Source organism: Rhododendron vialii, chromosome 5a (genome assembly GCF_030253575.1).
Source record: "Rhododendron vialii isolate Sample 1 chromosome 5a, ASM3025357v1".
Lineage (NCBI taxonomy): Eukaryota > Viridiplantae > Streptophyta > Magnoliopsida > Ericales > Ericaceae > Rhododendron > Rhododendron vialii.
The window spans coordinates 5732513-5748872 of NC_080561.1; the positions used below are offsets into that span (position 1 = coordinate 5732513).

At 37.6% G+C, this 16360-nt stretch overlaps 1 protein-coding gene and 1 long non-coding RNA gene across 2 annotated transcripts; one reads left to right on the top strand and one right to left on the bottom strand.

Moving 5' to 3' along the window:
* Window positions 1–491: 491 nt before the first annotated feature.
* On the bottom strand, window positions 492–3976 carry LOC131325534 (uncharacterized). Its single transcript, XR_009199733.1, has 2 exons — window positions 3740–3976; window positions 492–760 (listed from the first exon to the last, which is right to left on the bottom strand). It is a non-coding gene; the product is annotated as an uncharacterized LOC131325534 (long non-coding RNA).
* A 3250-nt stretch (window positions 3977–7226) lies between these two features.
* LOC131325536 (probable serine/threonine-protein kinase PIX13) lies at window positions 7227–11199 on the top strand. The gene is made up of 5 exons (XM_058357848.1): window positions 7227–8232; window positions 9197–9332; window positions 9471–9613; window positions 10092–10212; window positions 10363–11199. The coding sequence occupies exons 1-5, from the start codon at window positions 7594–7596 to the stop codon at window positions 10818–10820; spliced, it is 1497 nt and encodes a 498-aa protein (XP_058213831.1). The 5' UTR covers window positions 7227–7593; the 3' UTR covers window positions 10821–11199.
* Window positions 11200–16360: the final 5161 nt, after the last annotated feature.

Genomic DNA, 16360 nt, shown 5'->3' on the forward strand with positions numbered 1-16360 from the left:
GTTGATTAATAAAAGTTTTTAAATTAATAATACTCTTATTTAGTAATTTAAAATGTTTTGAAACAACTTGCGACCTCTCAAACAGCGTTTTTGACACTCGGACTATTTTTTCTAGACTTTTCACACCTCAAAGATCATAACTTGTTAAGATCATATTTTATTTATTTAATTAATTATTTATTAGTTATCTATCAAAGTTTACATACGAAAAATCTTTGCGACCTTCCAAACAACGTTTTAACACCCAAACTATTTTTTTCTAGACTTTTTGCATCTCAAAGATAATATCTTGTTAATTTAGTATTTTTTTATTGAATTTATTATTTATTGTTATTTCTATAGTATTTCCAATCAAAATTACTTTACGACCTTATAAACCTTATTATTTGTCACGCCCTCGATTTTCAACTAAAATAATAATACATTTTCTACAAATAAAAGTCTCTCTCTCAACTATATATACCCTTAAATGTCATGCCAACCAAAGCAAGGAACCAAAGCTATTCTCTCTAATTTTTTTTTTTACATAAAGTCTCCCAAACGTTTACAATTAAATGGGTTTCATAATAGTCAAGGAGAAGAGTTTATACATGGCTTTACAAATATTCTAATCAAAAGGGCACAACCTTCAATTGGGAGCAAAGTACACAACATGAATTGGACTAGCTGATGAACACTTCCTTAATGATACCAATGAAGCTCTCACGAGACATCTCAATGTGCACTCCATGCAATCCAAGCTAAGTGTCATGACGAGTACCTGAAAGGATAGGGTGAGCTACACTAGCTCGTAGAGATATCCATACCTAAATTACATGCAGAAGTGAAGACAGATCACAAGGGAAAACATTTTCCAAAAGCATACTTGTTTTGTCAAAAGTGAAGCTCAAAATGTCATACTCACGCTGGAAAATATTTAACTCCATTTCTCAAACACCAACACTCTCACCCACTCACACCAATACTCTTAAAAATCTCAGCTTACCGTTACAACGTTATCCAAATCAATCCTTGCTTTTTCATTTCCATTTCAATGACCTAAAGATTAATCTTAGCTCTTTAACGAAGTGTTTTCACTTTCTTTTCTCATACAACTAGCCAACCTCACCCCAAAATATACATGCTAGGCATGTGGAGTTAGAACATAAGGTAAGCAATAACAAGTCAAACAATATCGCACCTCAACAACAACGAAACTCAACCGTCAACCTCAAATCAATCTTCAAATCTCAAGTTTAACATCTAGTAAAAATCTCTTCACAATAAGATGTCTTTTATGAAACTCTCGCAATGCATAGCACCACAAGGTACCAAATATGCATTCACACATAACAAGTTGACCACCACATATCAGGAAAACAAGCCACAATGATTTGGAGGTCTAAAAGAAGGAATGTAAAACATGTATTGACATACTAGACAATCCAAGTTACCAACTCAAACTGACATTTCAATCTTAGTATGATGCTAAATACTATGAAGATTCTCCGTTTTCACTGTCACATGTTTCGATTTCATTTCCGGGCATTAAGGACCCCGTGCGTCCTATGTCCATTCCGGCATCACACCTTTCGGTGGATCCATGCCTTTCTTGTGCACTTCCGGGCATTAGGGACCCCGTGCGTCTACTAAAATCCTTTCATTCAGTTCCGGGCTTTTAGGACCCCCGTGCGTCCACAAAAATCCTTTCATTCAATTCCGGGCTTTAAGGACCCCCGTACGTCCACTAAAATCCTTTTGATTCAATTCCGGGCTTTTAGGACCCCCGTGCGTCCACTAAAATCCTTTCATTCAATTCCGGGCTTCAAGGACCCCCGTGCGTCCACTAAAATCCTTTTGATTCAATTCCGGGCTTTTAGGACCCCCGTGCGTCCACTAAAATCCTTTCATTCAATTCCGGGCTTTAAGGACCCCCGTGCGTCCACTAAAATCCTTTTGATTCAGTTCCGGGCCCGTGCGTCCACTAAAATCCTTTCGATTCAGTTCCGGGCTTTAAGGACCCCCGTGCGTCCACTAAAATCCTTTCGATTCAATTCCGGGCTTTTAGGACCCCCGTGCGTCCACTAAAATCCTTTCATTCAATTCCGGGCTTTAAGGACCCCCGTGCGTCCACTAAAATCCTTTCGATTCAATTCCGGGCTTTAAGGACCCCCGTGCGTCCACTAAAATCCTTTTGATTCAGTTCCGGGCTTTTAGGACCCCCGTGCGTCCACTAAAATCCTTTCGATTCAATTCCGGGCTTTAAGGACCCCCGTGCGTCCACTAAAATCCTTTTGATTCAGTTCCGGGCTTTTAGGACCCCCGTGCGTCCACTAAAATCCTTTTGATTCACATCTCATATTACCACCTAATGGACCCCCTTTGTGACATCTCCATTAAGAGTCTAATTTGCAAATACTTATAAAGATCCTCATCTTTGTAGTACCCATCAGTGCTTAACAACCATGCACTCATGCCAAGTGATTCACCAAATCCTGTTTAACTCACTGCAAGTATCCCGCTAGCCCAAAGACTCAATCTCATGGAAAGACATCGAATAATTTACACATCGCGTCAAACATTCTACAACTTAATTTATCATCGATCGTATCATCCATCTAATCCATTTTCTATTCCAATCGTTTACAAGTATTTTAACCCTTATGCTCACTAATTCTCATATCCCAATAATTAATCATCTAGATCGACTCATCATATCCCCCACATATCCAATAGGTGAAATTAATCATTCACACTTGAAGTTCTGACTATATCCGATCAAATAACATAAATTTAAGAACGACATTTAAACCATTGAAAAGTAGGCTTCTCCTTTGAATCCATAGATCATACATCAAAAACGGAGTTCGGGTAACTTAACTACGGCCTTTCAATTATAGCTCCAACATAACAGTAAAAACTGGTACAAAGGCAGAATTTAGGTCAACTTTGGATGCAAATCTGTTATCGCTCGGACATACCCATGATGCATGGGATGTATCGTTGGAAAGCTCTATGTGTCTAGTTTCTACCAAAACAAACGGTGTGTCGTTTCGGGTCCCGAGCTAGGAGTTATGGCCATTTTACCTAAGTCCGCCGGTGCTGTCAGATTCTACGCGGGAATAAGTAAAATTGATTGAAAAATCATAACTCTTTCATCTTAAACCCAAAAATAGTGAAACCAAAGCCAAAAGTTGCACCACGACAAGCCCTACACTCAGTAAAAATCCCAGGTTCAGAAACGAGAGGAGATTAACCCAACAATCAAAAGAAAAACAGTTTCGCAACCATTTTCGCACCTATCAACCAACCCAGCTTTAGAAATTCACCAAAAATTGTATACTTAACCAAATTAATTGATTCCAACGCCAATCTCTTCTTAACTTAAATATGCACATCCTGTAAAAGACCCAAAGCCACCCAAAATGTTCGTCATGCCCAGAAAGTTAAAAGAAGACAGCCACGCACAGATTCGCACATCCAGCAAACAGCCAGTATTCAAAAATTCATAACTAATTGTGTGATTATCGGTTTTGCATGATCTTGGTACCGAAATCTTCGTATTGAAACGTACTTTAACAGTTATGAAGATACCAAAAATTAATTCCTAGCAGAAAGGCCCCAAAAAGACAGATTACCAGAACCCACGAAATTTTCAGCATACACTAGATTTATTCAAGACTCAAAATAGATGATCAAACTTAATCCTTGCACATCAAACCAACACTTAACACATATAAAGAAGGCAGGAGATCCCTACCTCAAGTATCAAGACCAAGCTTTGAGCTCAAACCAAACCCTAGCCTCCAAATCCGAAATATGCCTCCACCGAGCTCTTCCCACGCGATCCGAGGGCCGAGGATGAAGAGATGTGCGTGGGTTTTCAAGGATTGATGGTGGAGTAGCAAGAATTTGGTTGAGGGAGTGAGAGAGGAGACCGAGAGAAAGGGAGAGGAGGGAGAGAGAGCTTCGGCTAAAAAAAAGAAAAGGGGAAAGTGAAGTGTTCTCTTGGTGTATTGATACATATAGCCCTAATGCACTAACACCCCTCTATTCAACAAACATCACATTATAACCCCCAACTCATACACCCTCACACATTAACAACAACATTTTGTTCAAATCTTAAATTCATATATATATACATTTTATTTTTATAGACCAATTGCATTATAAATACCAAAAATTAAATGATGAAATTACGGGTCTCTACATTATTAATACCCGGGTAATTTTATTTAGACTCCTTACATTCCGAAAATGAAATTTTGTTAATCTCAATATATTTTAAGTAGCAAACTATTTATTATCTATTTACTTAACTTTCGGCCACTTTATTGAACGTCTTCATTAAAATTAATTCCGCAACCCTCCGAACCCAACTTTTGACACTCAACCAGTTGCATAGGACCTTTAGGACTCTTATTAAGGTCATATTAATTATTCTAATATTTTTACCTATTAATGTATTTAATTAGTTTTTAATCAATCTAATTACTTAGAAATAATTAATGAGAGCCGAGAAATTTTTTTTTTAAATTCTTTTAAAAAAAGTTCTTACTTATTATCATTTTGGCCACACAAGATTAAGGGCAACGGCCCATTCATAAAGTTGCGTGATTACGTTACTTACTGATTGTTTTGTTTATTATTTGATTAATTGTATGTTGCATCACTGCTTGATTGAATGCTAGATTGGACCCTAGAGACATGGGATGGTATGCGAATAGAATTCACCTAGACGATGCTAGGTAATGGATGAATTGGAAAGTTTTATTTTTAGATTGCCGGCAGGCTTAATTTTGAGATATGATGGGATTTATGATGAGATTGAAACTGGCGAGTATCCAGTGATGAATTGATAGACTGACGTGTGTCTAGTGATGATTGTGAAGTGATTTGTGAAGTGGTATATAAGATAGGCGAATCCTAGTTGTAATTCAGGCATGATAAGCTTTTCCCTTGTTGTAGTTATTGAGGTGCACATTCGGTATATAACTTAGGTGTATCTGCGACATCAAAGGGAAGTGACCTCATGAGACCGAGCATGGCTAGCGGTTGGGGGAGGAAAGATCTCGCGGAGAGATCTTAGATTTCATATTAGAATAATGAATAGTAATAATTGGTGTTTGTAAATTCTTATTCTGCTTTTCGCATCTTTATTATCCTATTACTTGCTAGCTGTAAAGTAAGAGGGGTGGTTAGGTTGGATTATTCTACTGAGTGATTTATCACTCACGGATACGTCTGTATCCTAGTAAATCGTTTGCTTCAGTGATCAATTTGCCAGTGGGCGCAGAATTCAATGGAGAGGATTCAAAGATGTTGCAGTTCAACACGGAAAGAATATCAGGAACGAAGATCAAGTATGTTTCGGATTTGTATCAAGCCTAGAGTCAGCTCTGAAGTTAATGTATTTTGAATCAGTAAATTTATCTTGTGACTGTAATAGCTAAACTTTATTTTGGAAAATTATATTTATTTAGCAAATTTTCTTAAGATTTTATTTTATATTGCTTTCGAAAAATTGGGGCGTTACATTTTCAATTCTCGTTTTTGCTGCGACGTTGATTAGAGCATGTACACCAATAGGTAGCTAAACTACCTTGTGAATAGTTCACAATTTTAATTTGTCTATCAATTTTTTCTTTTACAACTACACCAACACTATCTATTGTACCTAACACCTATTAAAATATACATTTTTCACTCTTTTTCTTTATCTTTTATTTTTAAACTAAAAACCCCACAAATCAAGAACAGAGAGGGAGGAGTGAGAGAAAGAAACAATAAAATAAAGGCTGACTTTTGAACAGTACTTAGTTAAAAGTACCTAATTACTATTCATAAATCCTTTTTACTTCCCTTTTTACATCAACTGGTGCAGCCTACTTTTTGTGTTTTTTCTCTCCAAAATAGCTTAAAAGCCTTTTTAGCTCAACTGATGCACTTGCTCTTAGGATTTAAAATTCCCACAAAGCACACAATCACACATCAACGAGATATACGTGGTTTTTCAAATTGGGGCACTCCAGGGAGGGGTAGAAAAATTTGTACTATCAGTTGATTACAAATCACGCACTCACTTTAGTGTGTGTAGGACCCATCTTTTATGTGAGTGTGTGTTCAGGTGTGGTGCTAACAGAGTTGGAGTTTCCCCAAAATCTGATATACTACTACTCCCGCCCTCCCAAAATCTTGTCCAGTCCGCAGATGATTACAAATCACGCACTCACTTTAATGTGTGCAGGACCCACCTTTTATGTGAGTGTGTGTTCAGGTGTGGTGCTAACAGAGTTGGAGTTTCCCCAAAATCTGATATACTGCTACTCCCTCCCTTCCAAAATCTTGTCCGGTCCGCAAAACGGAGTGATAAAAATAATGCAATTTTTTTAAGAAAAAATTCAAATTTTTTTCACAAATTAAAAATACTCATCGATATCTAGTAAGTTGTTAAAAAACTTTTGATTTTTTCTTGCAAAAATTGTATTATTTTTAACATTCTGTTTTGCATACCAGATAAACATTTTGAAACAGGGGAGTACAAACATGGAACCAGAGGTCTGGCTTGGGTGTCTTTTGGATCATGTCCCACCATGTCTGGACAAGGGCAGAAGGAGTGGGAGACAAGTGTAGGCAGTCAGTGGCTCCTAAATTTTGTTGGGATAGTATAATTTTTATTTTACTTTTACTCATTTAACTCCACTTCAAAATTCATTTATGCCCTAACACATTAAGAGTTTTGTACTTGCGAAAAAGAGGGGTCAAAATATAATATCTACCCACAAAATTTCCAAATTCATTTTTGCCCCAACCTATATAAAGGTTTTCTGCTATGAAGATTGTAAAGAGTAGGTTTTGAAATCGTAGGTATGATCAATGAATGCAAGATAGTTTGGTTGAATATATAGAGAGAGATATTTTTGAAACCATCACAAACAAGACTATCATCATCGTTTTTAAAGTATGAAAAGTCATCGAGGTTAATTGTAGATTGAAACTACATTTTGATATATATATATATATATATATATATATATATATATATATATATATATATATATATATATATATATATATATATATATGTATGTACACACTTTTTGATTAACTTGTTAATCTAATTTTTTTGCAATTAACAACTAGAAAAAGTGAATCATAATAATTCACATTTTTGACTCCACTTATCAAAAATCTTGATTCCGCCCATGTCTGGAGCAGAACTGTTGTCCTTAAGTAATAAGTCTTCGTCTTCTTTGCCCACCCTCGAAATGGTTCAACTTTTTTCATCAGCAATCTCCTCCTCTCTCCTTTTCTTCACTATGATCATTCCCAAAATCTCTCAATAGTTCCAATTCACATCACAACGTAGTCTTGTCCTATAGGCTAAACAGGGCATCAAAGAGGACAAACTTGATCAACTTATTGACCCCAGTTTGAGGGACCAAATCTCGGAAAATTGTCTGAAAGTGTTTGCGGAAGTTGCTAATAGTAAATGCTTAGATAGTCTTCCAAAGGGACGGCCTACAACGGCTGATGGGGTGGTGAGACTCGAGTACGCATTGGCTTCGGAGAGGGCTGTGGACGAGCAGTTTGGTGAGAACGCGCAAAGGGATGATACTCTTGCACGAGGCGATGCTCCTTTCGTCCTCCACTAAATTTCTAGCTAAAGGCGCTCATATCAAGTTAGCTAGGCAAAGGTGCCTCCGCGAGGTGATGCTCCTTCCTCCTCCACCGCCAAAGGGAAACGTTAGCAAGGTGTTTCAGAGGATTATTAAATTTCTAGCTAAAGGTGCTCATATCAAGTTGAAAAAAAGAAAGGTATATGATTCCAATGGTGAACAATCACTTTCGGCTGTTAGTTCCAGCCGTTCAATATTGCAGTGGAAAAATGTCACTCTTCAATTCCGTCGTTTCTCAGTTGGAGGCAAAATCTCTAGGAACTTCTCGTCCTCTGTTACAGTTGGAAGCAAAATCCCTAGGAACTTCTCGTCCTCGGCTGCAAGTGGCGGCAATGAGGCATATCCCGGTGGGCAGATCTTACCCACCCTGAATTTAAGGGTCTTCAGTTTTTCAGAATTAAAGACTGCCACCAGAAATTTCAGGGTCAATACGATGTTGGGAGAAGGAGGTTTTGGTAAAGTTTACAAGGGTTGGCTCAAGGAGAAGGCCACGTCAAAGAACGGTAGAGGTTCAGCTGTTGCCATCAAGAAGTTGGACACCGAGAGCATGCAAGGATTCGACGAGTGGCAGGTAATTCGGCTAAGACCAATACGGGCTGAATGATTTCCCAAAGATATCTGAACTTGCCTTTCACTTCAGCTCCTTGTTATTTACCTATTTGGCTTTGATACTTGGAAAGTGTACTTGTGCTTAATCTCTATGTCATTCGAGGCTGGGATTTTATGTGTAAACAATACTTGTTCCTGAAATGGCCTTCAGATATAAGTATGACTGCTTCACAGGATTCTTTTTTCATTACGTGTGCATCATAAAGCAATATCTAATGAACATTAGGTCTTCTGTTGGATGAAGTTATTAGGTTGGCTAGAGGTTAAGCCTAATTGTGCCTATAGAACTCTCTGACATGACTTGCTTTTTAGAGGGATGGAAAGACTTTTTAGTACAGAAACCATAGGAGTGGCCGTGTAAGTGCAGGTTTGGTTTGGTTCACAACATGAAGTACTAATCACCCTTTTATCACCCATCTGTCTCAACAAAGGAAAAACAGAAACTGGTCTTGGTTCGCAGGGGGAGGCAGGAAGGGGGATTCTTTTGTTCAGAAATTTGGGTATTGTGTATTTCTTAACGAAACGATTTGTTCTGTACAATGCTTGTCATGAAAAAGTGGTTGTGTAGTGTTTGTTATGAAAAGGTGGGTGCCCGGAATTGTTATTGTAACCGATGTAGCTAATTGTTTCCTACCTTCCTGGCATCTGCAACCACTTGAATGGAAGATATTGGAATGTGTATGGTTTGGAACTGGAATAGATTTGTTATTCTTAGAAACTATAAATTGGACGATATCCTAGCTCCTAGTTTTGAATGAGACTGAGCATTGTACTTTTCCATGTTTGTTTTTGGAGATGTATGTTAAACTTTGACCTGACTCATTTTCTCAATTATATTTCGGATAACTAATCATTTCACAAATTGCTCTCTTTATTAATGTCTTCTGAATGCCATCTGCTTACCTGTTTGTTCACTGATTGTGCAGTCTGAGGTCCATTTCATAGGAAGGCTTTCTCATCCTAACCTTGTTAAGCTATTGGGATACTGTTGGGAAAACAATGAGCTACTCCTTGTGTATGAATTCATGCAAAAGGGCAGCTTGGAAAACCACCTTTTTGGAAGTAAGAGCTAATGGATGTCATTTATGAAACTATTTATGCAAGATATGCTAGCATTTGCGATGTGTGAATTGATTGTCTTCTGCTCATTAACCTAATTCATTCGGCTTACATTATGTTTTATGCTTTGGTTTTTTCTAGGGGGCTCTGCTGTTCACCCTCTTCCATGGGACATACGGCTTAAGATATTAATAGGAGCAGCACAAGGTCTCACGTTTTTGCACACATCAGAGGAACAAGTGATGTATAGAGATTTTAAGGCCGCGAATATATTGCTAGATAGGGTAAGTTTCACAATCAACTGATTAGCACCAGGTGACATACAAAGGAATGCAAATGTATTTCATGGTTGAACATTATTCTTTCCTTCTACGAAGGTTACGTGATAACTTCTGCCAGACTCTCCCTGTGTGGTGGATATGCATCCAAACATGTCCTATTACCTTTAACCTATTTTCAGAACGAGTAATGCTTTAAGTAATTGCAAGATGGTGGCTGTATTTTCAGACACACACACACACACATGGGGAAAAAAAGGAAAAAAAACATGCATGTTTGAAAACAGTAACTATGGAATTATGGAAGCACTTAAAATTGCACCCATCTACAGGGAAAAAAAAAACCCTCTTGCTTGGCTTGTTTTTATCTTGTCGATGGATGAAATATGGGATGGTAGCAATATGGTTCATGTATATCTGAATATTTTCGGAAAGTGAAGCATGATCTCTTATACTTGGTCTGACACAGTTTTTCTTTTGGCAGTGTTACAATGCCAAAATCTCGGGCTTTGGTTTGGCTAAATTGGGTCCCTCTAGCAAATCACACATTGTAACACGGGTTATGGGCTCATCTGGCTATGCAGCTCCAGAGTATGTTGCCACAGGTAATCCCCTCAACCTTTTCAGATCTACAATTTCTGACGCCGAACAATCGCTGGAGTCAAGCTTTTGAAATAATCATGCTTCAGAGCCAGTTGAACTATACCCACATAACTTCAGTGTCTCGTACTAATATTACTCGTCTGGTTAACCAGGGCAGTTGTATTTGAAGAGCGACGTGTATGGTTTTGGTGTTGTGTTGATTGAGATGCTAACAGGACTACGAGCAGTTGATCTAAACCGTCCCTATGGGAGACTAAATCTTTTTGACTGGATCAAACCATATTTATCTGACGGATGGAAGTTGAAGCAAGTAATGGACTCCCAGCTGCAAGGAAAATATCCTTCCAAAGCAGCTCTTCAAATAGCCCAGCTTGCCCTAAAATGTATTGAACGTGAAAAAAAGACGAGGTCATCGATGAAAGTAGTAGTGGAGACGCTGCAACATCTTGTAGAAAACGATGAGAAGCCTAAAGAGCCTAGAGTTCATCCCAGAAATCGTACTAGTTCTCATCACCCTTGCTGTCCACAGCAGCCTTTGCACCATCGATCTCCACTTCACCCAAGGCACCACGACCACCAGTCCTATCAATTCCCTCCACCCGCACGGTAGCTTTGGTACACCACTTCCCACGAGGGCTGAGCAGGTTGTGATGAATCTGCGTACGAAGATTCTATCGATATCAAACTGCCCCTCTCTCTTCTGCTACGGAAATTGTAATGATTTTTGCTGTTCTAGTGGTGCTATGTTCTTAGAAGAAAAGAATGTAAGGAATTGAGATGTAATTATTTTTGTTGGTCTCTTGACTAGTGCTTGATAACATGTCAACACGGCAATTATATGTACACCAGGAAGAAACAATTTCTGTTTTGTTTAGGTGTTCAACAATCATATGATAACGTGCGTTGTTGCAACGTTATGCATTGAAATTTATTTGAAATGAAGATTGCCATTCAATCTGTGAAATTGGGATAATACTTGTTAGTGTTCTGTATTGTAGTCGAGAAATGTGAAACAAATCTGTTGGCTCGATTGTAAGTTTGACAAATTGTCTCCTCCCATCTTCTTCATCTCTACCAATTCGACCTCACAGCATCGACTGTCATCCTCCTTCTGGGGTTGATTCCACGAAATTTTATGACGATTAATGTGTATAAGTATCGGTATGTACAGGAGTGTGCGTTTGGGATTTTGGTTCCCAAATACAATTTCAGGCTGTGCCCAATTCATATAAATGCGCGAGTGCGAGTGAAAGCATTTCGGGAGGGTATGAGCGTGAAATTGCCTTCCAAAGTCACTAAAATTCACGAGAAGAAGGATTGAGACCAAAAACGTCAAAAAAAGGAAAAACATTAACAAGAATGCCTACCCAATTTGTGCTACTGTGAGACCTAAATCACATAACAGGCGTAGCATAAGTTTTAGCAAAAGATTGATAAAAAATGGTGAAAAGAGAAAAAATGTTGATTGGTAGTGCCGACTGTGCCGTAGTAGGGTTGATTGTAAACATAAAGCGCAATAAACTGCAGAATAATGTACAACTCATTACTGCATAAATTTTGTCTCCTTTTTTCCTTGGAACACAACGAAGTTTAGACTTTCTCATGAAACTGATTATCTGAAAACTGAAATTCAGACTTATCCTTACTTTTCATTTACTTATTCCGAATAAAGTTGTTATATTTCATCAAGTATATAAAACTAATTGGGTGAAGTACGGATACCCTCCCTGTGGCAGATAAACTTTTTGAGTTTTGGTTTGACTTTCTTTGACAGATAACCTCTCTGAGTTTTGTCGATGACCAATTTGCCTCCTTATGGTTTTAAAGTAAAGTGCTACCATCACTTTTTCCATCCAAACTAACGCAAGGCGTAAAACTCACTCCTACTGTGAGAGTGGGAATGAAAAAACATAAATAAATAGAGGTAGAGTTTTGTGTAAGATGAGAACACTACCCTTTTCTATCATCTTCTCCAACAAATTAGAACACACAAAAAACCAACCACAGACTAAGGGTCATAATTTAACCCGAAGGTCCGCCTGACCCGCTGGGCTTTTACCCTGCTCGAGTCCGTCCAACGGGCGGGTTAGCCCAGCCCGTAGTTTTCAATGGGCGTGCTTGGGCCTTAGTATTTTTGCTTGACCCACCCGTGAGACCCGCCCGCGAGGTTCGCTTATTATACTAATTTATTATACTTCACTTTAGTCCACTACCATCAACTATACTAATTTTTTTATGCTCCACTAAGCAAATAAAGAAAAGAAGTTCACTTACCAAGAAAGAGAACAAAAGTCTGGTCTTGAAAGACCTAAAGAGGAGCGTGGGGTGCTTTATGCATTTGTGGTTGGCCATAGAAGCCTTGTCGGCTAGAGTTCTTTTTATGCTCCTAATGCTATAATATATATTATATACATACAATATAATGTGTATGACTGTATTGAGAGGCGGGTGCTAATATTATATACATTTTTTTATCGTACTAATATAATGTACATTTTTTTTTGTGAGGCCTGGCCCGTGAGCCCATCCAAACTTTGGCCCGCCAGCACGGCAATTGGGCTAGCCCATGGGTGGGCTTGGGCTTCAACTTAAGAAACACAGCCCGGCCCGCAAAAAGAAAAAAGCATGCTCAGCCCAGGCCACAGACAGGCTTGAGTGGTGACTTGGCGGCTATGAAGCACGGATACTCCGCAACTAGTCACGTACGAGTATCGGATACGCGAGGGATACAGACACGCGTCCGATACGCGCCCGATACGCCCCGATACGTATCGGATACGGCAAATAAGTATCCTGCATTTAAATTAAATATTTTTTTATTTCGGATACGTGGGGGATACGGCAGGATACGTTTAGGATACGGCAGGGGTTAAAATGAATTTTTTTAAAGAATCAAGTACAAATTAAAAGGAAAAAATTGTAATAATAGCATCACTAAAAATATAAAATTTAGAAAATTATGCACATCGATAGATCATTCCATGAACCGGTCGATATTTTCCTACCCTAGATCGCTTGAACCTTTGATCACAAGGTTCTCTCTCTGTTTTACTGGTGTGGATTTCTATTGTTTACATTATATAATAAATTATATCTAATACATACACTGGTACATAGATATGTATATATATGAAGTATATTATATGCATACCGATTAGTCTATTGCCTACTAACTTGTATTTTTTTTTTTTTTTTACAAATTTTAATCTTTTGGATGATAAGTTCCTACTCTTTTGAGATTGACATGTACTTCATGCTTGGTATTAGCAATTCAACTACTCTTTTATTTCTTATGACTTCACTTTTATGCCTAGGAGACTAATAATTATAAAAATGTATAATTTATACAGCCGTATCCCCGAAGTATCTGTATCCTATTTTTTTAGGTTTTGACGTATCGCCGTATCCGTATCGTGTCATATCCGTATCTATGCTTCATAGCTTGGCGGACTGGATCTGCCCGGCCCGATGATGACCCTAACCACAGACCAACCCTAGCCACCGACACCCCATGAACCCCTAGCCACCGCTGCCGCCCATCACGGCGGCCACCGAGAACCTTTTTCATTTTCTGGTCTATTATATCATCTCTCTACAATATATATCCAAGAAAATCAAACATGGTTATCAGCAATGATAATATCAAAATGAGCTGTGCTATCCACACAAATTTCTGTGCACAGATTGTGCACAGATTTCAATGTAGGATCCGTAGTGGGTCCCACATAAATAATCCGAGCCGTTCATTAAATGTAAAATATTTTTTCAAGTGTCCATGCAAAAAATCAACTCAATCCGATATATATAGATGCTCGATTCAATCATCTAACCTTTCATTCAGATTTCAGAATAATGAAAAGTTAAATGATTGGATCGAGAGCCTATAGGTATCGGATTGAGTTAATTTTTTGTGGAGACCTTTGAAAAAATATTTTACATTTAATGAGCGGTTCGGATCATTTATGTAGGACCCATAATGGACTCTATATAATAATCTGTGCATGATATGTGTATGAAAAGTCTGTGTCAATAGACTTTCTGTATCAAAATACCATAATTTCAGTTTTACCCGTCGCTGACCTTTCCAATCTCTTCGCCGCTCAACTGGGTGTCCCCCTTTCCGACTCGGAGCTCTGGGAAACCGCCTACGAAGTTCTTGTCAGATCCTGCCAGAGTATCGACGGGAAGCCACCCACTTACATCTCTCAGTCGCAGAGGATGTCGCCGGCGCCGGAGAGGTCGTTGTCGATGATCGTGGACATCGACGACGGCAAGCAACGTGAAGAAGTCCTTTGGGTTGGGGAAATCGTCGTCAACAATAAAAAGGGTCAGGATGCCGCGGCGAGCTCGGTTAAGGCAAAGAGACAGTGACAGTTGGTGATCTGGTGAGGAAATCGTCGTCGTCGTCGAAAAAGTTCAGGATCCGACTTCACGTTCATAATTACATGCTAGTTAGTTTGTGTTGATAATTAGAGTTTTGATATGAGAATTCGAAGCAGAATTGATCCTCTTTGCTTTCTTGCTTAGTGATTATCATATTACCAAGACTTAATAAATTGAGCTTATAATTTCGTTTTTGGTGGTATGGACTGAAATCTATCGAAAATGATTTCTATTCATTGGCAAAATGACGTACTTTTGATAATTAATACTCTGTACTCGTCAAGAATAAGCTAAGAGCATTTGTTAATGTTGAAAATATTTTTAACAAATATTAATTATCAAAACACATCATTCGCAATTATTTTCCCTTATTCATTTCATTTGATTTACCGTGTGTGATTTCATAAAAATCACACCAAAAAATATTGGAATTGTTTTTTTGGTAATTAACGTTCTCTGTGCAAGAAGAGAGAGGAGACATAGTTGCCCTTGTAACTTATCCAAAGAAAGTGTACAGTAGTATTAGAGTCATTTAACATTTTATGTTAACCGGGTTAGGAATGCACTTTACTCCAAAATCACAAAGAGGCCACTTGGTCATTAGTTCCAAACCGGTAATCCGTACTTTGCCCAAGCTAATTTATTTAACTTCATGTATTTTCTTGCGACTTTCATTGTAAACCAAACTTATAATTTTATAAATACTGTATTTTTAACAGTTTACGTACAAATTTCTTAAAACTGACTTTCGGACTTATCCTTACTTTTCATTTACTTATTCCTAATAAAGTTGTTATGTTTCAAGTATATAAAGCTAATTTATTTAACTACATTTATTTTCTTGCGACTTTCATTGTAAACCAAACTTATAAATACTGTATTTTTAACAGATTTACCTACAAATTTCTTATGCTCTAATCAAGGACACTCTCCGGGCAAAAATTATTTACCATTCCTGCATTTGTAGCTGTTGCCTTCTTCACTTTTGACGCAGCGGAATTCACGAAGAGATTAGTTATGTACTAATCAAAACGAGATAGAACTCGAATCCACGAGCAAATCTTGCGCACAAGAAAGAAATAGAGAATTTCTGCAATATTATTGATTAAAAACTTTAAAAGTTTTATAATTAAATAGGTTATAACCCTTTTTATAAGACCATAACCCTAGAAATCCTACTGTAAAATAAATCTTAAATCATGCCAAAATAAGCGGCATTAAAGAAAATATATTTCCTAATAATTAAAATAAAATCATAATTCTTGCAGACCAAGAATCCTAATAAAGGTAGAAATCAATATCAAATTGAATACGGAAAATTAATAATTCTAACCTAAACGAAAATATTCCTACTCAAAATCTTATTCTGAAACAATAAAAATAAAATACCAAAATTCTCCATTCTTGTTCTACATCAGTCTCCTTTTCTTCAAAAGAACTTGCCCTCAAGGTCTCATCAGAAATTTGCCATTTTCCATTCCAAAAAAATAGATATTTGAAATATTTTAGCCTCTTGCTTGTCTTCCAAAAGAAATTTTGAAAGAAGTATACTAGCCAATATAGTTTTTCTGCATAGTTCAACTGATTGACAATATCTAATATATGAGAATTGAGAGCAAACTCAAACTGCTCCAGCCCAAGAAAATCAACAATTTGAACTTCATTCTGAAATTGCAGTTTCTTTTGAGTTTGATCCATTTTAAAATTGGTTGGTAGATCAAGTACACATGATGTCGCGTGAAGAGCATTGGTATTATCTTCATCACT

Excerpts from the sequence above, each read along its gene's own strand:
- LOC131325536 (XM_058357848.1), top strand. The coding sequence starts at position 7,594 with ATGATACTCTTGCACGAGGCGATGCTCCTTTCGTCCTCCACTAAATTT. Across the intron at positions 9,614-10,091 it reads CGAATATATTGCTAGATAGG|TGTTACAATGCCAAAATCTC; the intron begins GTAAGTTTCACA and ends TTCTTTTGGCAG. Across the intron at positions 10,213-10,362 it reads TCCAGAGTATGTTGCCACAG|GGCAGTTGTATTTGAAGAGC; the intron begins GTAATCCCCTCA and ends CTGGTTAACCAG.